This window comes from Canis lupus, chromosome 15 (genome assembly GCF_048164855.1).
Source record: "Canis lupus baileyi chromosome 15, mCanLup2.hap1, whole genome shotgun sequence".
In the NCBI taxonomy this organism is placed as follows: Eukaryota; Metazoa; Chordata; class Mammalia; order Carnivora; family Canidae; genus Canis; species Canis lupus.
The window spans coordinates 27,556,148-27,577,521 of record NC_132852.1 but is presented as its reverse complement, the minus strand read 5'-3'; the positions used below and the strand labels follow the sequence as shown (position 1 = coordinate 27,577,521).

The 21,374-nt window shown below is 38.7% G+C and overlaps 1 protein-coding gene across 3 annotated transcripts; it reads left to right on the top strand.

The window, feature by feature from the left end:
• The first annotated feature begins 2,145 nt into the window (after positions 1-2,145).
• SARAF (store-operated calcium entry associated regulatory factor) lies at positions 2,146-20,684 on the top strand. Of its 3 annotated transcripts, XM_072776267.1 has the most exons (7): positions 3,098-3,123; positions 7,702-7,781; positions 9,399-9,577; positions 11,900-12,317; positions 14,536-14,665; positions 15,759-15,913; positions 17,734-20,684. In XM_072776267.1, exons 2-7 carry the CDS (start codon positions 7,772-7,774, stop codon positions 17,757-17,759), a joined length of 918 nt encoding a protein of 305 aa, XP_072632368.1. In that variant the 5' UTR covers positions 3,098-3,123; positions 7,702-7,771; the 3' UTR covers positions 17,760-20,684. The 3 variants fall into 3 exon arrangements, with proteins under 3 accessions (XP_072632366.1, XP_072632367.1, XP_072632368.1); XM_072776265.1 differs by lacking the exons at positions 3,098-3,123; positions 7,702-7,781 and adding an exon at positions 2,146-2,486; XM_072776266.1 differs by lacking the exons at positions 3,098-3,123; positions 7,702-7,781 and adding an exon at positions 2,199-2,486 and having other exon boundaries at positions 15,819-15,913.
• Positions 20,685-21,374: the final 690 nt, after the last annotated feature.

Below are 21,374 nucleotides of genomic sequence, written 5' to 3'. Positions count from 1 at the left end.
CATATTGATTCAACAATTCTACACGTAAGTCAGTGCTCACATTGATAAGTGTAGTGACTATTTGCCACCAAACAGCATTATTACAATATTACTGACTAATAATCCCTATGCTGTACTTTCATCTCTGTGACTTATTTATTTTATAACCGGAAACCTCTTAATCCCCTTTATTTCACCCATCCTCCCAGTCACCTCCCCTCTGGTAAGCACCAGTTTGTTTTCTGCATTTAAGAGAGTGTGTGTGTGTGTGTGTGTGTGTGTGTGTGTGTGTGTGTTACTCTGGTTTGTTCTTCAATGTGCTTATTATTTAACTGAACTATATTATCTGTTGACTCTCTTTCCTACCAGAATGTAAGTTGGTTGACTTTAATGTTTTGTTCATCACTGTCTATAACTATACTTGGCAAATCATGTGATTTCAAATAACAGCAATTCTCTTAAGGTAATTAATGACCTTTACATTGCAAAATCCAAAGGTGACTTTTTTGATTCAACCTTTCAACAACAGTGGACACTGTTGATCATCCTCTTTCTCCCGGCAGCTATACAGCTAGTCTCCTGGCTTTTCTCATGCCTTGCCAGAGGTTACTTTTCAGACTCTTCCTAGGATGGTCTTCTGCCCAGTGTTCAAATAATAGTGTTCTCTTAGTTTAGTTCTGGGCCTCCTTCTTTGCCTATCTAAATTCTCTTCCCATGCATTCCTATGTACTTTTTCCTGAGCATTAAATACCATCTTCATTTTGATAACATGACTACCAAGCTCACTTTAGCTTCGAAATGCAGACTTGTATATTCAAGTGTCTGTTTGACGTGGCCTTCTGGATGCTTAATAGTCGCTGCCAACTTAACATGTTGAGAATAGAATTTTCTATGATCTTTCTTCCAGTCTCCCTTGGTCCCACTCCAAGCCCCCACTGTTCCCCCAGCCTCCTCTTGTTCTGCTCTTCCCTTAATTTACTTTGCTTCAGTCATAAGTGGGCTCGTTTGCCTCTCCCACCTCCTGAATTTTGTATTTTCACTACTGTATCCCCAGTGCCTACAACAATGCCTGGCAGGTACTTGTAGGTATTGGTGGATGCTCCCTATATAAAGTTACTGGCTGACTTAAAAGAATGACTGTTCCTCAAAACACATGGTTAGGCTTGTGCACCCACGGTTCTCCAAGCCGTGAAGGATCTTCCCCTGACCTTTATATGACTGGTTCTTTCTCATTCAGGTCTCAAACTTCAAAATCACTTCCTCAGGAAGGAGATGCCTCCCTGAAGTTGCCTCTCCGTCTCTAATGTAACACCGTTTGATTTTCATCACTGCATTTATCGCTGCCTATTACCTTTGCCTACTGATTATTTAATGTTGTTTTTCTATCCCACTTCAGTGTAAGGTCCACAAGTACTGGGACATTGTATCCTCCATGCCCTAAGACAGTGCCTGGCGCTGTTAGACATTCAACCTTCATTTGTTGAATGAATGAGGGAAACCCAGGGCCGTCAGACCTCAAACATAAGATAACACTCTTAGAACTGTTTTCTCTGGCTCTTTAGCTGGTAGTTTCTCCTCCTGGTATTTTGTAAGTTCTTACTGCCTCCACGTACCAGGAGATAGGTAAAAGTTCTGGGCTTCTGAAACTAGACAGCCTATCTCCTTGCTACCTTTCACCCAAATCTTAGCAAACAGTAGCGGGACACGAGTCATGTGCCAGGCCCTATGTTGGGTCCTGAAGACAAAGTTTTATGATGCAGAGGAACTTCTCTCAGGAAGGTTATGGAGGTTTCAGCACGTTGGTTTCTTTTTTTTTTTACGATTTTATTATGAGAGACACACACACACAGAGAGAGAGAGAGAGAGAGAGAGAGAGAGAGGCAGAGACACAGGCAGGGGGAGAAGCAGGCTCCGTGCAGGGAGCCCGACGTGGGACTCGATCCCGGGTCTCTAGGGTCAGGTCCTGGGCCGAAGGCGGCGCGAAACCGCTGAGGCACCGAGGTTCCTCCGCACGCAGGTTTCACTCTCAACAACCGCGGCACCTTCCCTCGGAACCTTTCGGAGCCGCAGACCAGACGCAACACGGTCGCGTCCCTCGTTCCCACCCCAGCGCCCAGCGTCCCGCTTCTGCATCCGCCCCCGGCGGGAGCGTCCTGCCCTTGGCCCCGCCCCCAGCCGGCCTAGGCCCAGGGGCGGGGCCTGCAGCGTCCCCTCGCGTTCTCCCGCGCGACGCAGTGGCAGTGACGTGACTCTTGCGCACGGACTTTCGCTGCGGCTGTGCGGGGAGACATCCCCCCGCGGCGGCCCGAGCTCCCGGCGTCGCGGTGCGGTTGCGCGCGGACTTCCGCCGCAGGCTTCCGGCCCTGGAGCGCCTGGCAGCCGCCCTCTACCTTCCCCTGGAGCCATGGCCGCAGGCGGTGGGCCGGAAGCTGCTGGACGCCGCGCTCTTGTCCTCCTCCTCTGGCTTCTGCCGCTCGCGGGCCCTGCCCTCGGCTGGAATGACCCTGGTGAGTGCTGTCCTCACCCGGCCCTCTCTGTCGCCCGCGGCTAGCGCCCCGAGGCCCGGCGGCCGATCCTTGCCGTTCGCCCCTAACTGCTCCCTTCCGTCGTCCTCTCTGTTCACCTGCGCCTCTAACGCTCACTTCCATCTTCATCTCTGTTCATCTGCGCCCTGCCTGGCCCTTGTGCTTTCCCTAGACGTCCTCCGGGACAAGCGGGGACTGTTAGGGAGTCGGCGGGGCGGACGGCTCTGTATTCTTTCGGTCCCCTTTCTCCCTCCCCTGGACTCCCAACATTTGTCTGCCGGCCCCTTTCTCGGACTGCAGTCCTCATCCCTAAGATGAACTGGAAAGTTCGACACTCACCTGCTCTTCTTGCTTTGTTGTCATGGCTGTCTGATGTCATGTTCGCTGCCTGTTGTCATGGCTGCCGGTTGCTACGGCTGACCGTTGCCACAGCACCGGGAGTCTGTGAGTCATGCTTAGTGGGCAGGGATGCAAACCTTGCAGGTCGGTTAGCAGAACCGTAGACTGTACTCCTGCTGTGAGCAGAACCCAAGCTGCTTATTCTGACCACTGGAGTGAAGTTCATCTCGTTATGCGTCGGCTTTTCCATTGCTTTTCACCGCACACTGGATTTTAAAAAGTGATACATGATGAGTGGTTTCTGGAGAAAAGTTTTTTTTTACTATGTTATTAGAATTTTCTTTTTTTTTTTTTTAAAGGATTTTATTTATTTATTTATTTATTCATGAGAGACAGAGAGAGAGAGAGAGGCAGAGACACGGGCAGAGGGAGAAGCAGGCTCCATGCAGGGAGCCCGATGCGGGATTTGATCCCGGGTCTCCAGGATCACACCCTGAGCTGCAGGCGGCACTAAACCGCTGCGCCACCCGGGCTGCCCTGTTATTAGAATTTTCTTAAGAATTTTTACAGGATAAATAATATTCCGTGTAATTTTATTTCTTAAAGATTTTATTTATTTATTCATGAGAGACACGGAGAGGGGGAGGGGTCAGAGACACAGGCAGAGGGAGGAGCAGGCTCCATGCAGGGAGCCGAATGTGGGACCTGATCCTAGGTGTCCAGGATCAGGCCCTGGGCTGAAGGTGGCGCTAAACCGCTGAGCCACCGGGGCTGCCCTAAATTATGTATGTATATGTACACAAACATACAGATTTCCATTTAATGATGTATGTTGTCAAATTGGAATTACATAAAAATGACTCTTGAATAGTTAAAACATTTTTTTGTTGTTTGGAGAATGAAAATGTAAAAGCATGAGAAGTATCAATATTGTATTTGTGACTTGGGTGATAGGAAATGACCATGTTTCTTAAGCAACAGATTTACTTCTGTAATATCCTATTTTATTTCTGAATGCTGAAATGGAAGAGAAGCTGCTGTTTGCAAATACTTGACTTTGAGTAACTCATTTTATGTGGATGTTTTATTAGTAATAAAAGCCAAATTGGATTTAAATGTCCATGTATTTATGTATTCCTAGAAAGTTGTACCTAAAGAGGACACTGTGATCAGAATTATAGTTTGAAAACTGGATTGAAACATTAGTTGAACCCTCAATTCTTTTTAAAATTTTTTGTAGGTTTATTTATTTGAGAGTGTGTGTTCTCCTGTAAGCACAAGTGCAGGGGGAGGAGATGAAGGAGAGAGAGGGAGAGAATCTCAAGCAGGAACCTGAGCAGGGAGCCCAGCCCTGAGGCTCTGTCCCCACCACAAGATCATGACCTGAGCCAAGATCAAGAGTGGTAGGCTTAACCAACTGAGCGACCCAGGCGCCTCAAACCCTCAATTCTTAAGTAAAGAAAAGGATGTTTACAGATGAAGAGTCGTGGGGGGGGGGGGGGATTTTAAAAGAGGAACCAAATTTAAATTAATGCTGAACCACTTCTTGGTAGCCCTTAGTCTATCTACTCTATAAGCTATTGTTCTGGAACAAAAAGCACCAAAATATTTTGCGGAGTAAATTCTGCTTTACCTTAATTTACTTTGAGGAACTTTTCTGTGAAAGTATTTTATTAGGTTAAGTTTTATCAAGCCTTATAGTAAAAAAATAATCGTTCCCTAATTTGTATTTTTTTTCCTTTTTTTTTTTTTTTTTGACTTTGGATGCACTTACTTTGCTTTTAGCTAACATAGAGGAATAGTTTGCCTGGAAAAAAAAAAAGTGTATCAGTTCTAAAGCGATTACCTGGCTTTTCAGAATTCTTTATGGAATTATTTTATATTTAAGTCACTTTTCTGGGTGTTGGGAATATAGCAGTGAACAAAACTGAGCATCTTAGTTTACATTTATTGAGGAGAAATAGATAATACACAAATTGGTAGGTACCATGTCATATCTTGAAAAGCAGTATGGGCAATGATAACACAGGAAGGAAGACAGGGTGTACAGGCAGAAGTGGGACTTTCAAATTATACATTGGTCAGGGAAAAGGTGACCTTTGAGGTGACATTTGATCAGAAACTTGAAGGGAGAGGAAGTGTAAATGACCTGCTGTGACATTTTATTTTATTTTATTTTATTTTATTTTATTTTATTTTATTTATTTTATATCTTATTTATTTACTTAAAATTCTTTTATTTTTATTTTTATTTATTTTTTTTTAATTCATGAGAGACAGAGAGAGGCAGAGACACAGGCAGAGGGAAAAGCAGGCTCAGTGCAGGGAGCCTGACGTGGGACTCGATCCCGAATCTCCAGGATCACGCCCTGGGCTGAAGGCCGCGCAGAGCCACCTGGGCTGCCCGACTTTTATTTTATTTTATTATTTTTTTAAATTTTTATTTACTTATAATAGTCACACACAGAGAGAGAGAGAGAGGCAGAGACACAGGCAGAGGGAGAAGCAGGCTCCATGCACCGGGAGCCCGACGTGGGATTCGATCCCGGGTCTTCAGGATCACGCCCTGGGCCAAAGGCAGGCGCCAAACCGCTGCGCCACCCAGGGATCCCTAAAGATTTTTTTTACTTATTTGAGAGACAGGGAACACACACCCACATGAGCAGGGGGAGGGCTGAGGGAGAGGGAGAGAGAGAATCTCAATCTGTCTCCAGCTGAGCTTGGAGCCCCATACAGAGCCCTGTGCAGAGCCCCGTGGGGGGCTTGATCCTACCACCTAGAGATCATGACCTGAAGTGAAATCAAGAGTTGGATGCTTACTTACTGAACCACCCATGTACTCCAAAAAAGTTCATTTATCTCCTATTGAATTCCCACATGTATCTGGATTTATTTCTGGGCTTTCTTTTGTTTTATAGTTCCCTTGTCTATTTCTTTTTATTATTATTATTATTATTTAAAAAAATTTAAATTCAAGTTAGTTAACATACAGTGTATTATTAGTTTCAGGGGTAGAATTTGGTGATTCATCAGTTGCATTTAACACCCAGTGCTCATTACATCAATTACCCTCCTTAATGCCCATCACCCAATTACTCCATCCCCTCCTCCTTTGCCTATTTCTGTTCTAATTCCATATTATCTTGATTATAGTAATTTTATGGTAAGTTTTATTGTCTGGTAAAGCAGTTTTGTTTTTTTTTTTTTTCAAAAAATTTTTGGTTATTTATAGACATCTGTTTTTCCACAGGACCTTTAACATAATTTCTTCCTGGTTCCAAAAATCCCAGTTTGGTTCCTGGTGGGAAGTGTATTGTATTTATTTAGATCTTATTACATATGTATTTTTAATATAGATCACATATTGATCCTAAGTTTATTTCCAGATATTTTATGTATGTATGTAGTTTGACACTAATTTGAGATAGGTTTCCTATTTTCATTTTTAATTGGATATTACAGGTTTAGAAAAAACTTTAAAAGAAAAGAAAAGAAAAAACTTTTGACTTTTGGTAATTGATAAAATATCTAGCTGTTTTATCACATTCTCTTATTATACCATGATTGTATTTTGGGAATTTCTCTGGATTTTGTAGGCCCAGAAACTCTAAATAAAATTCTTCTGTTTGCACTAAGTGTGATAGATACTATTGGAAGATCACTTAGAAGTCATGGTCTACCTTCTCCTTGTCTACCTCCTTGTAAATACTGGGAAAGCCAAATACTCATTTTGCTAGAATTACTGGGTGCTAAGTCATTCTAGTCAGTCTACTGAAGGAATTATGGGAAAGATATTTTAAATTTTGGTGGAAAGTTGTCTTCTTTACATATTCCTGTTTTCTTTCAACTCTGTATTTAAGGTTCAGGTATGTCAGTGCAGTTTTAGGCATCATGAGAGGCCATCACTAAATCCTTCAATATAACCTATCCCCGCCCTTTATTAAAAAGGAACTTTCCCCCACAGGTAAAAGTAACATTACCCCTGACAAAATGAATCTTAATTTCTTAATATCAACTAATTATCCATTCCATATTCAGATGTCACAATTGTGCCTGAAATGTCTAAACTGTCTTAAAACAAGATCCAGTCCTGGCCTGTGCATCCCATCTGATTGTATTCTCCCTTAAGTTTTCTTAAATGTAGAACAGTCTTTTTTTTTTAAGATACTGCTTTGCTGAGGGGATGGACCCAGTTGTTCTTTAGAATATCCTACCTTCTGGATTCTGTTTTCTCGTGGTGTTTTATCTTGTTTTTTTCTTTTCTGTTTTTCTTGTAGACAGGATGTTAAGTTTAAAGGATTGATAAAATTCACGTTAAACACTTTTGGGGATTACATCATAGTAGATGGTGTAATATCAATTTGTTCTACCATTATTGATGCTAAGATTAAGTAGTAGATTAAAAATGGCTTTATAACCCTTATGAAATTACATTTTTACAGAAAGCACTCTTGTAATGTTACTTGGCACCATACCAATATCCAGTCTCTTAATGATTTTAAAACTAATAAATCCTTGTCTGAATCAGTTTCTTTGGGCATTACAAAATGATGACTTTTTCTAGTTCTGTCATTTCTTCTGCATTTATTAGGTGTCATTCTTCAGTGAAGTTGAAATTTCCGTTTTCCCTGAGGCTATTTAAGATTACAGTTCCTAGGGGAAAGAATAAAAATTTAATTTTTAATCTTTAATTACTGATTTTCAGAGTAAGGGCTTAGGTAGTAACTTTTAGTGACAAATGAGGTTTTGGCATTCTCTTTGAGTATCGTTATGGATTCTGGATTTTCATACATTGAACATAATTTGATCAATTATAGTCTTTATCTTGCTGGTGAATCTTTTATTTTTGGTCTCTTAGGAAGAATTCTCCGTACCGGGATCATAAACATATTCTATTGTGCTTTCTTCCAGTACTTTTTATTTGTAGTATGTTTTATGGTAAGTTTTTAGCCATCATGGATTAATTTTTATACATTGTGTATGATGATCAATTTTTCTAATCCTCTGCCAATACTATATTGTTTAGACTACTATAGGTTTAATAGTATATTTTGGTATATGTAGTCGAAATTTACTTTCTTTGTTGCTACTGATATTCAACTGTTTTTTCATTATTGGTTATATATGTTATTATATGTTCTATGTCATATTTCTAGTTTTATTACATTTTGGTGAGAATGCGGCTGATAATCTCAGCTTAGTTGCATCTATTAAGTCCTTTTTTGGTAAATAAGTATAAATACTATCTATATCTGCTGATAGGAGGGAATGTCCACAATGTATGATTAAGTGGAAAAACCATGCGAAGAATGATGTGGACTGTATGTTTCAGTTTTTATAAAAATAAACTAATAAACAAAACAACCCCTGTATATGTGTCTGGGTAAGCAAGAAAAAAGTATTTATTAGGTTGTTAATTTGGGTTATCACAGAAATGTGAAATTGGAGGAAGAGTGGGTTTCACTATTAAAAGAAAATCTTGAAATATATCATATATAAAAATGAATAAATTAAAAATACGTGAATAGTTTAAAGAAGAATAAAACAAACATCAATGTAGTCCCATTCAGTTAAGAGAAAGAACGTTAGAAGAATTCTGCATGTTCCTTCCTAAGTACATTTCCTTTCCTGGAGGTAGCTACTTAACTGATTTTTGAATGAATAATTTTTTTATTCTGATTTTTTGACCCACGTTTGTGGTAAAACCCTAAAAGTTTTTGAGAAACTGACAACTGTTTTTTTAGCAGTGTGAAAAAAGTTTCTGGCTTCAGGTTTCCTGAGATTTTAAGTGCTGCTTTTGGGGAAATCACTGCGGAAAGATATGGGAAACACAGGACTCCCCATAATTAGGGCATCTTTTGAAAGCTCTAGTAGTCCAATATTGTACATCTGGCAGAAGTATGGTCAGAAGGAGTAGGATGCTCTTTATCTTTTGCTTCTCAGGTTACCGTGGTTTATCTGTGGCAGTCAGGAATAGGTTAAAGCCAGAATGCTTCTATGGAGTGATACGAGTGTCCTTCATCTGATCCCAGGTAGTAGGACACGGGGTGGGGGGGGGGGAAGAGGAGGAACTTCCATCAACTCAAAGTCAAGACAAACCAAATACAGATAAAAACCAAAGCTGGGTTCACCTGGACATTCTTTCCGTAGGTTTTAAAAAAGATGGTATGGTAGCAACAGGGAATTTTGTTGGTAGCCTTTTTGAGCAGTACTCTTACTCTCTGCCTGGCCTATGGTTGTCATCCTGCTGTCTTTGTTTATCATTCTCCTTGGGGTTTCCTTGTCCCTCAGTATGCCATTATTCTTTCTTTAGTCCTCTGGTGTTTATGTCTTTCTCTGTTTTATTTTCTCTTGGTGGTGAATATCTTTCATTATCTTACTGAGAATTGATACCTGGGAGGTAAATATTTTGAAATCAAGACATCCCTCTTGCTTGAGTAACAATATAGAATTGTACACCCACTTATTTTTGAAAGTTTTCCTATGACGGGTTTTATTAGGATGACTTTCTATGACAGTATGCTTACTACCTGTTTATCTATGTTCTTGTTTTAGACAGAATATTGTTGCGGGACATAAAAGCTCTTACCCTCCATCATGACCGCTATACCACCTCTCGTAGGCTGGATCCAATCCCACAGTTGAAATGTGTTGGAGGCACAGCTGGATGTGATTCTTACACCCCAAAAGTCATACAATGTCAGAACAAAGGTTGGGATGGTTATGATGTACAGGTAATGTTCATTATGTTGATTAAGTCTAACTCGAATTTTTATTCAATAAAGTGTTTATTGGGATATTACTTGTATATTTTGGAAAGACATGTAGAAAAATCTCAAGTTAAATATATAAATATAAATCAGTTATTCATTTTCTGGAAGAACATACTCCAAAAGAAATGAATTGATATTAAAGCCTGGAAATATTCACTGGAATTTTCTTCTTAGATAGTAAATTTTTAAAACTATACATACTTGGGAGTAGGGGTCAGCGATCTCTGCTAGTTGTCATTTTACTGTCATTCCTCAAAGAATACCAACCTACTTTTGAGAAATAATGTTAACATGATTGGGAATTGTGGACTCTTAGGAATATAAGATGGTACAGCTACTTTGGACTGGCAGTTCCTCAAAAGGTTAAGCATAGAATTACTATATGCTCTAGTCATTCCACTATGAGGTATAAAACCAAAAGAATTAAAAACATGTCCACACAAAAATTTGTACATAAATGTTTCTAGCAGCATTATTCATAATAGCCAAAAAACAGAAACATCCTAAATGTCCATTATTGATGAATGAATAAACAAAATGTGGTATATCCATACAATGGAATATTATTCTGCCATAAAAAGAGTGAAGGGCAGATACATGCTATACATGTGTGAAAACATTGTGCTAAGTCAAAGAAGCGCAGTCACATATTATATGATTGCATTTGTATGAAATGTCCAGGATAGGGAAATCCATAGAAACAGATTTGTAGGACAGCCCGGATGGCGCAGCAGTTTAGCGCCACCTTCAGCTTAGGGCCTGATCCTGGAGACCTGGGATAGAGTCCAGAGGCATAGGCAGAGGGAGAAGCAGGCTCCTGCTTCTCCCTCTGCCTCTGCCTCTGCCTCTCTCTCTCTCTCTCTGTCTCTCTCATGAAAAAATAAATAAAATCTTAAAAACAAAAACAAAATATTAAAAAAAAAGATTTGTAGTTGCCTAGGGCTGGGAGGTTTGGGAGGAAATGAGTGACTGCTAATGGATAAGAGATTTCTTTTTGCGGTGATGAAAATATCCTAAAGTTGGTTGGGCTTATGGTTGCACAACTGTGGATATACTAAAAACCATCAAAATGGGTGAATGTATGATAGGTGAATAATATTTCAATAAAGCTGTTATAAAAAAATACAATAGCATATCTGAAATTTGGGAGAGGAAGATAATTTGGCCAAAAAGTTAAAGAAATGCAGAAGATCTATTTTAGCTTGTGTCTCTTTAAATGCTATTAAAGAAATATATTACTTATTTAGCTCAAAATAAACTCAGACTTTTTTTTTTTTAAAGATTTTTATCTATTTAAGAGAGAGCAAGAGAGGGAGTAAACAGGTAAGGGTAGTGGACTTTAAGGTAGAAATTTTTGAGGATAGCATGAATTCTTTTTGCATTTTTCTAAATATCGTAAATATTTTTTTTTTTTTTTTTTTTTTAAGAAATGGGGCACCTCGCTGGCTCAGTTGGTAGAACATGTGGTTCTTGATTTTGGGATTGTGAGGTTCAGGCCCCATGCTGGGAGTAGAGATTACTTAAAAAAATTTTTTTAAGAGAATTGACTTACAGGATTGGACCATGGAAAGTTAGTTGATAGTATTATAAAATTTGTGCAGAAAGTTTTTCTCAGAAGGTTATATAATCTCTCGGATACTATATGTAGTTACCAGATACTCATATATGATGCTGAGTTTTGAGTCTTAACTTAAAAAAAAAGTCTATTTTTACTTTTATTTATTTATTTTTTAAAGATTTATTTCAGAGAGAGAAAGAAAGCACTCATGGGGTGCTGGTAGGGCAGAGACAGAGGGAGAGAGAGTCTTAAGCGGAGTGTGTTCAGTGCAGAGTGCAGAGCCTACTATGGCGGGGTTCAATTAATGACCCTGAGATCATGACTTGAGTGGAAACCAGGAGTTGGTTGGTTGCTTAATTGACTGTGCCACCCAGGTGCCCCCCAAACCTTTATTTTTAAAGAAAACATCTTGAAAAACAGTGCAAAAAGTTGACATTTAAAAATTTTGCTTAACATTTAAAATTGTGAAGTGTTTAATATGTACAAAAGAATTGCTTACATATATATGTAAAGATTAAGGAATAGTAATAAACACTCAGGTACTTAGTATCTAGCTTTGAAATCCCGAGGTTACTTTTCCCTGACACAGAAGGACTCACTGTTTTAAATTTTGTCATTCCCTGACTTTGTTTTGCAGTTTTATGACAGCTATATAGCCCAAGTAGTACATATTAAATGAAAAAAAATTTTTGATTCTAATAACCTATTTCTGTTTTTCTTCACAGTGGGAATGTAAGACCGATTTAGATATTGCGTATAAATTTGGAAAAACTATGGTGAGCTGTGAAGGCTATGAATTCTCTGAAGACCAGTATGTACTAAGAGGTTCCTGTGGCTTGGAGTATAACTTAGATTACACAGAACTTGGCCTGAAGAAATTGAGAGAGTCTGGGAAAAACCATGGCTTTAACTCTTTCTCTAATTATTATGACAAGCTGTACTCCCCAGATTCTAGTGGCATCCGTGGATTGATTACCATTCTGGTACTACTTGCTATTGCTTATGGAGTTTATAAATTGTTCCTTAGTGATGGTCAAGATTCTCCTCCACCTTATTCTGAGTATCCTCCAAATTCCTATCATTATCAGAGATTCACCAACTCAGCAGGACCCCCTCCCTCGGGCTTTAAGTCTGAATACACAGGTATGTTTCTCTAATGGCATTAAATAGGGTAGATGGGAGATAGTGAATCTTGTGCTGGTTTCTGAAATACAAAGTAGTTGGATTGGGAAACCAAAGCAGATATGTCGTCTTCTTCTTTTTTTTTTTTTAATTTTTTTAAAGATTTTATTTATTCATGAGAGACACAGAGAGAGGGAGAGAGGCAGAGACACAGGCAGAGGGAGAAGTAGAAGTAGTAGATCCTGAGACTCCAGGATCACGCCCTGGGCTGAAGGCAGGCGCTAAACCGCTGCGCCACCCAGGGATCCCCCATTCTTAATGTTTATGGACATTCTACTTCCAGTTTTTGACTGTTATGAATAAAACTGTTGTAAGTATTCCGTATATGTCTTTCTGTATACAAATGCATACATTTCTCTTAGGTATATATTGAGGAATGGAACTGCTGGGTCATAGGGGAGGAGGAGGTTTAATTTTAGTAGGCAGTGATAGTTTTCCAAAGTATTTTCTATTTTAACTCCTACCATCAAGTACCATTCAACTCCTACATCCTTGCCATTACTTGCTACTCTGTCTTTTTAAAGTTAGCTGATATGGTGGTTATATGGTGGTTAATAATGAACTAACTCAGTGTGGTTTAATTTGCATTTTCCTGAAGACTAATGATACCAGGCACCTTTTCATATTGTTACTGGACATCTGGATATCTTCTATAATAAAATGGCTGTTCAAGTCTCTGTCCATTTTAAAAATTGGGTTGTGTGTCTTTCCTCAGATTTGTAGGAGAGTTCTTTACATATTCTAGTGCTTATTTGGGCAGCACATATTGTAGATAAATACCTGGTGTTGGAAATAACATTTTACAAATACTGTCTCCCAGTCTGTGGCTTGCCTTCCCACTCTGCTAATGTTGTCTTTTGATGTCTCTCTCTCTCTCTCTCTCTCTGTGTGTGTGTGTGTTTCTCATGAATAAATAAATAAAATCTTAAAAAAAAAGACAACAAAACATTAAGAATGGGACAAATTGTGATTTTTTTTACACAATGGAATACTATAGATTAATTAAAAAAAACAAAACAAAAAACTGATGTAATGCAGTAATGGGGGTTGACTCTCAAAGATATAATTTTGTGCCAGACACAGAAGAGTAGTATATGATTACATTTATATAAAGTTCAGGAATGGTTACACTAAAGTATGGTAAGAGAATTCAGGGTAATGCTTATCTCTAATGTGGGTAGGTATCGGGAATTGTAATGAAGGAGCCTTCTGGGGTCCTAGAAATGTTTTATCGATGTAGGTAGTGATTACATGCATGGGTACATATGTACAAATTTATTATGTTCATGTGAGATTAGCACACTTTCCTTTATGTATGCTATACCTCAATTAAAAAAAAAAGAAAAATTTCTTCTAAGCAGAAGATACTTTCTTGGTCTCTTTAAGTTCTGACTTCCCAAAATATCTGGCTGCTGCTTCCACTTGGATTCATCCATTAGACACTCAAGTACAGCCAACACCTGAAGCTTTTACAGATGTTCATAATGCAAATGAAGGAACTCAGGGGGGGGCGTCATCTTCAGTAGCTGATCCTGAGCAGGACAAACGTAACTTTACAGGAGGGAACTATCCCCCCCTCCTTCTAAAATATATCCCTCTTTTGCCATGTCTGTGGGAAAGGTGCTCCTTAGTTATAGATCAGTATTGTATGAATGCCCTTTAAAAAAAAAGATTTATTTGGGATGCCTGGGTGGCTTGGCAGTTGAGCATCTGCCTTTGGCTCAGGGTGTGATCCCAGTTTAGGAATTGAGTCCCACATCAGGATCCCTGTGAGGAGCCTGCTTCTCCCTCTGCCTATGTCTCTGCCTCTCTCTGTGTCTCTCATGAATAAATAAATAAAATATTTTTTAAAAGAATAAAAAAGATTTGTTTCAGAGAGAGAGTATGTGGCAGGGAACAAGGGGCAGATGGAGAGAGAGAAAACCTCAAGAAGACTCCCTGCTGAGCAGGGAGCCTGATGTGGGGCTCAATCCCACAATCCTGAGATCATTACCCAAGCCGAAATCAAGAGTCACCCCCTCTTTAAAAAAATACACTTTTTGACTGTAACTTGTTTATGAGTTGAGGGCTGAGTATTAATAATAAATAGCACAAATAAGATATTTTAAATGCCATGGTTTTTTTTGGTTTTGTGGGCTGTGTTTTAAGTGAGGATATATAATCATTTTTTTATTTCTAGGACCACATGGTGCAACTTCTGGTTTTGGCAGTGCTTTCACAGGACAACAAGGATTTGACAATTCAGGACCAGGGTTCTGGACTGGCTTGGGAACTGGAGGAATATTAGGATATTTGTTTGGCAGCAATAGGTATGCTTTGCATTGATCTCACTAGCCCTTTAATTCCACTTTTCTTTAGAGGCTTCTTTGGTTTGCAGGTTGACTGGATTTGGTTTTGTTAAGGAAAATAAATTATGGTGACATTATCCTATTAAATCAGATTCTCTGCTGTACGGACTTCATCAGTACTGTTGTCTGTGTTGGGTTTTTTTTTTTTTTTTTTTTTTTTTCATTATATTTCTTCTTCCCAATGTCATCCTTAAAGATATTATGAGATAGGAAAAAGACTGTTTACTTAAACATCTGAGAAAATGAGAAGACAGGAAAGAACATAGTATTTGAGGAGCAGTTAGCAGTCTGGCTTGGTAGGAGAATGATAAGAGAAAAAAAGCTGAAACAGGGCCTGGAGCCAGATTTTGGGATGTCTTCATTTTTTTTTTTTTTTTTTTAGATTTTATTCATTTATTCATGAGAGACACAGAGAGAAAGAGAGAGGGGTGGGGTGGGGTGGGGGGTAGAGACACAGGCAGAGGGAGAAGCAGGCTTCATGTAGGGAGCCTGATGTGGGACTTGATCCCGGGTCCCCAGGATCATGTCCCGGGCCAAAGGCGGTGCTAAACTGCTGAGCCACCCAGACTGCCCGGGATGTCTTCATTATTATTGGTAGTAATTTTAGATTTTATCTGAATGAATTCTGGAAGAAAGAATCTTTTCTTCCTGTCACTTTGCCCCCCATGGCAGTGACTATACAATATCAGAAATACAAATAGTATGTATTTATTTCATATTATACCAGAACAATGAGGAAAAACACTTTTTATTTATTTATTTATTTATTTATTTATTTATTTATTTATTTATTTATTATAGTCACAGAGAGAGAGAGGGAGGCAGAGACACAGGCAGAGGGAGAAGCAGGCTCCATGCACCGGGAGCCTGATGTGGGATTCGATCCTGGGTCTCCAGGATCGCACCCTGGGCCAAAGGCAGGTGCCAAACCACTGCGCCACCCAGGGATCCCCGAAAAACACTTGTTAAAGGTATTTTTTTCTGAGAATATAGGAATAGGAAGATATTTAAAAGTCACAAGAAAAATGCCTGATATGTGTCTATGTCTTAATAGAGCAGCAACACCCTTTTCAGACTCATGGTACTACCCATCTCATCCTCCTTCCTACTCCAGCACATGGAATAGCCGTGCTTACTCACCACTTCGGGGAACCTCGGGTAGCTATTCGGCATCATCAAGCTCAGAGACAAGAACCAGAACAGCGTCAGGTAAGAGTGAAAACACAGAAATTCCTATTATGTAGCAGTGAAGTACAGAGATAGTTTTGAAACTTAAGAAGATGGTTATTAACTATATATTAGCAATAATAGTTTTATTTGGCATACTCATCAGAAATATTAATAGCACAATTAACTGAGATTAAAATATAGATCAGATTCGTTCTTTCCTCTCACATCTAAACATTCTTTAAAAATCAAACAGGGATTTGGTTTAGACTTACTTTTGCTGCTAAGCGGGGTTTTACCTTAAACCTTCCTGAACGTTGGTTTCCACAGATGTTTAATTCTATGACCTCTAGGTTTCTTTTTTTTAAGCTCTAAGATGGAATTTTCTAGGTAGAAGTTTGAACTTTTAAAATTCGGTAAAATCCAGTAAATAAATAAATCCATCCTTTAATTTAAATAATTGTCAAAAATAACAGTGGTAATGTTTATTGCTATATGCTAAGAGGGAATTTTGTAAAAAGCAAAGATATAATATAAAAAATTTAAAAATAACTATTTGTTTTTAAACATCCAGCTAATTAACAGAGGATGGGAGGACATGAGTAATGAAGTAGTAATAGATTGCTGTGGATTTCGTTCGTCCTCTTCAGCAGGGGAAAGTTATAGAATAGATATTCATTCTTGATAATGACTGAAGACTTACTTAAATATGTTTTAAAGTATAAGAGTGAATTTCTCATAGTACTAGTGTGAATATAAATTGATACAATCACTTTGAAAGACTGTTTGAAAAAAAAAGAAGAATGTTTGGCATTACCTACTAAAATTGAGCATAAATATACTCAAGACTCAGCATTTTCACTCTCAGATATATGTCAACAGAAATGCATACATTTGTACACTGAAGGATAAGTACGAGAATGTTCATAGCATCTTTATTCCAAATAGCCTCCAACTAGAAAAAACCCATGTAGCCAACAGCAGCAAACTGGATGAATAAATTGAGTCATGGCCATATAGTGGAATGCAACAGGGAGAGAGAATAAATGCTGTATGAAATAATGTAGATAGATCTACCAAATATAAAAAGAAAAGAAAGAAGCCAGACACAAAGGAATATATTTGAATATGATTACAACATTCATATTTTATATACATCTTTAAAAATAAGCAAAGCTAACCTATGGTGTTAGATGTTAAGGTAGTGGTTACTTTGAAGGAGAAGAAGGGGACATAGTGATTGGGAGGATATATAAAAATACAGCTACATAGTACATAACACAACAAGAAAACTCATTCTTAGTGGGAACAAAAATTGTAAAAACAACCCCATAAATATCAACTAGAAGTCTTTGGGACTTATATGAAGAAAATCATTAAACATTACCAAATAGCCTAAAGGAAAACCTGAAAAAAATTTGACTTTCCAGATGGGAACACTTGTCATCTTGTAAACTGTTAGTGCATTTGAGTATGTGTGTGTGTGGGGGGGAGGTGGACTAAGTAACATTTACGTTTGGAAGCCTAAAATTTGCCCCCAGAGTATTTCTCTTGTCCCTGGAGTTGTGATAGGAACAGGGCATGGCTGGCTCCATTGGCCTCTCTGCTTTTTGGCTTAGACATTGAGTATTGCCCATACCATGTTGGTCCTACCATAGGATACCTGTTCTTTGGTTTCCCAAAAGCAGCATGTTGGAGTCTAGTCAACTTGATGCCTGGGTGACTGGGAGGGTCCCCACTTGCTCCCTCATTCCCTCATGTTTTTTTATTCATTTGTTAACAAATGTATTCCTATAGTAGTTTTATAAGCAATGCCAGTGCATCTTTAAAAGTGAATATAAATTTTACTCTTCTCATTTTAGGATATGGTGGTACCAGAAGACGATAAGAAAGTAAACAGTTGAAGTCAAACGCTGGAAGCAAAATTTCTGATTTTTTTCATCACTTTCTTTAAAAAACAAAAAACAAAAAACAAAAAAACCAAGTACTACCTGCTAACAACCGGGGAAGGGGAGTTTGTTTTTGGTCCTTATTGCTTTCTATGCTCTATAACTTGAGACGTAAGAGCTACTAGATGAGAAGATGCTTCTGTAGAGAATCGTATGTTAGTGTAATGTGCACTTGTGTGTATAGTTTATGAAAGCGATGACTACTTTGGAAAGCTTTCAAAAAATGTTAATTTCTAAAACCTGATATCATTAAGAATGAAGGCTTTATGACTATTACACCCTGGGTACAGAAAGTGTCAGTCTTACAGGGTTTTAATCGTTACTTTATAAAAACGATAATAATCAATTTGGTATTTGTTGTGTAGTGTTTACTGTTCTTCAGACATTTCAAACAAGCTTGGGACTACCAGTTATACTTACCTGTGTGTTCTTACCACTTTTGAGTCCAGGAGCTTTGAATCCTTCAGTGGTGGTGGGGTTCAAGTAAGTGAGAATGACACCCCTCCCCTTTTTTTTTTGGAAAAGGTAGAAAATAAGTATCTTAGAAGGTGGTTGTGAATGATTTGTGTGCTGACAAAAATGCTTGAAACCCCCATATTCATTAAGTTCAAATGTGTTAACAAAGGTGTCTTACTTGCAAAAGCATGCAGCCCTCTGTGGGACCTCCAATGTTGTTGTCGCTGACTGTTTCAATCTTACATTAAAATGACAGGAAAAATAAAAACAAATAAGGGGTTTAATTCTTATTCTTTCTACCAGCTTTGACACAAAATGGTGTAACCCTTTTGACCTTTTTTTCCAAAGGAAAAGGGGTTCACGCAGTAATGCTATCTCCCTAATTTCCCATGGTACTCTTGCCTTAGCTACCAGTCCTCAGTAAGTGTCTTCAAAAAAGTAATTCAGAAATGGTGTGGAAGGAATCCTCTGTGAAAAAATGGCTTAAAAAAAAAAGAAGAAATCTCCAAGCCTCCCAACTCACAAAGGTTGCACCATTTGTCCTAGTTGAGCTCTGCAACCTGAAAGGCTTATTTTTACCTTTTAGGAATCATTTAAAAACAAAACTTTGTTTATTCTTTAAAATATGATTTAGGGGCTAAATAAACTGCCCTTTCCTTTCATCAGGAAAACTCGGTAGAAATCTTCAATTATGTCACAGAGGAAAAAAATATTTAACTATGTTGCACTAAATCCTTACTCCATTTCTCCTTATAAAAGGAGATGGAATAAAAGAAAATCCAGTTTATTACCATTTTCCCCATTTGCTTATTAGTATTTTGGATTTTAATTTACTTTTTGCTATAGGAATCAATAATCTTGAACTGAGTATGTTTTACTTGGAGAGCAAAGTAAAAATTTGTTAATTTAAAACTGCTGTAGATTGTGCCAGTGATAGTGATCTGCACATTAAATTTGCTGTTCATTTTTTAATGAAGTGATTTTTTTAATTGGAGTATAGTTGCCAGACAATGTTACATTAGTTTCAGGTTCAATTTCTACTTTTGGACGCATTATTTGAGGTCCATTGGAATTTTAAGAAAATAATGAGTGAATAGTGGCTTTAGATTACTCTCAGGAACACTAGCGGTGTTCTTTGAGGCTCTTTCAAAGACTGGAGGGAAGGAAGGGAAAGAAACTGGGCAGTGGGGCTCAAGATCGTCCACCCCCAACCCCCACTCCTCCTTTATTATATGTTTACATTTCTTTGTTACTTGTGGAAATCTAAGACTCAGAATGAAAGACAATACAACTGGGCTTCATTAGTGGGTTGATAGTCCCCAGTAGGGATGGCACCAAGGGAAAGAAAGGTACTGAAGTTGGGAGCTTGGTGGGCCTTCCTTGGTGGGTGGGCATGAAAAAGAGAAAGAGGTGAAACTTTATAGTTTTACTCACAAGATGGTTCGGCAGGACTTCAGATATTAGGATGGGATTGCTGGCAATTTAACCAGTTAGATGTGTTTCTGTAGTTTCATGAATGCTTCTCTCTGAAGCTCCTTGATCTCTTGGATTCTGACCCCAGTCCTCCAAGACTGTCTTAAGTTTATCTATGGTTTTTCCATAACACATTGTACACACTTTCACTATTTGTACTTAGTACATTTTGCTGTAATTGTCTCTTAAGTGTAGATCTTTCTTACTACTCTAAGCTTTTTAGGGAAGAAGGCCAAATACTACTTCTTCCTGCCTTTTGCAGCTAGGGCATGGTCATGTGACTAAATTCTGTCAATATTTCTGTCAGATGCTTCCTCCAAGTCTTTGGAGACAATGGCACAAAGACCTTAGAGGAGTTCAGAGATTATTCCCAGCAGTGATAGTCAAAGATTTAGTGGAGGTATTGGTGAGTGTCTGGTGATACTTCCTTGGGAGATGTACTTTTTAAAAAGATTTTATTTGTTTGAGAGAGAGTGAGCAGGAGAGAGCACAAGCCAGGGGGCGAGGCAGAGGGAGAGGGAGAAGCAGACTCCCTGCTGAGCAGGGAGCCCAACATGGGGCTCCATGCCAGGACCCTGAGATCATGACCTGAGCTGAAGGCAGACACTTAACTGACTCAGCCACCCAGGTTCCCCTCCTAGGAAGACATATTAACTGGATAATTGCTGTGGTATGTGTTGGCTGGGTTGTGAGCTACCTAGATGCCCATGCCCGAAAACCTGCCGCTTCCTAAGCCTGGTTTTTCAGCCTTCCCGTTGGTTCTTTGAACTATTTAATACAAATGTTAATAAATTCCTTTTTTGCCCAATTCAGTAGAGTTATTTTCTGTTGTTTGCTACTAAGAACCTTTAATGTATGATGAATCTCCTAAGATTCTTTCATTGTAAGCAACATATACTGGCTAATTGTAATAAAACATTGTGGTTGACTCCCAACTGCTGTTCCTCCCTGTTGATCTGTTCTGTTGAATCAGTGGTTCTTAGACTTGAAGGAGCATCAGAATCACTAGAGGGCTTTAAATACAGATTGCTTGGCCCAACCCTGAGAGTTTCTGATTTAGCATTTAAAATGGTCAGTTTTTAATTTAACATATAGTTCAATATTGGTTTCTGGAGTAGAATTCAGTGATTCATTACTTATATATAACACCCTTTGCTCATCACAAGTGCCCTCCTTCATACCCATCACCCATCTAACCCATCCCACTGTCCACCTTCCTCCATCAACCCTCAGTTCTCTATCTTATGGTTTGTTTCCCTCTTTCCTTCTTGCTCTGCCCTTCCCATATGTTCATCTGTTTTCTTTCTTAAATTCCACATATGACTGAGATCATATGGTATTTGTCTTTCTCTGACTTATTCCACTTAGCATAATACACTTTAGCTCCATCCACGTACTTGCAAATGGCAAGATTTCATTTTTTGATGACTAATATTCCACTGTGTATATGTATGCCACATAAAAAAAGATTTTATTTATATATAGAGAAAGCATGAGCAAGAAGAAGAGCAGAGGGAGAGGGACAAGTAGCTCCCTGCTGAGCACAGAGCCTGATGTGAGGCTTGATCCCATAACCCTGAGATCATGACCTGAGCCAAGTCAAGAGTCAGATGATTGACTGAGCC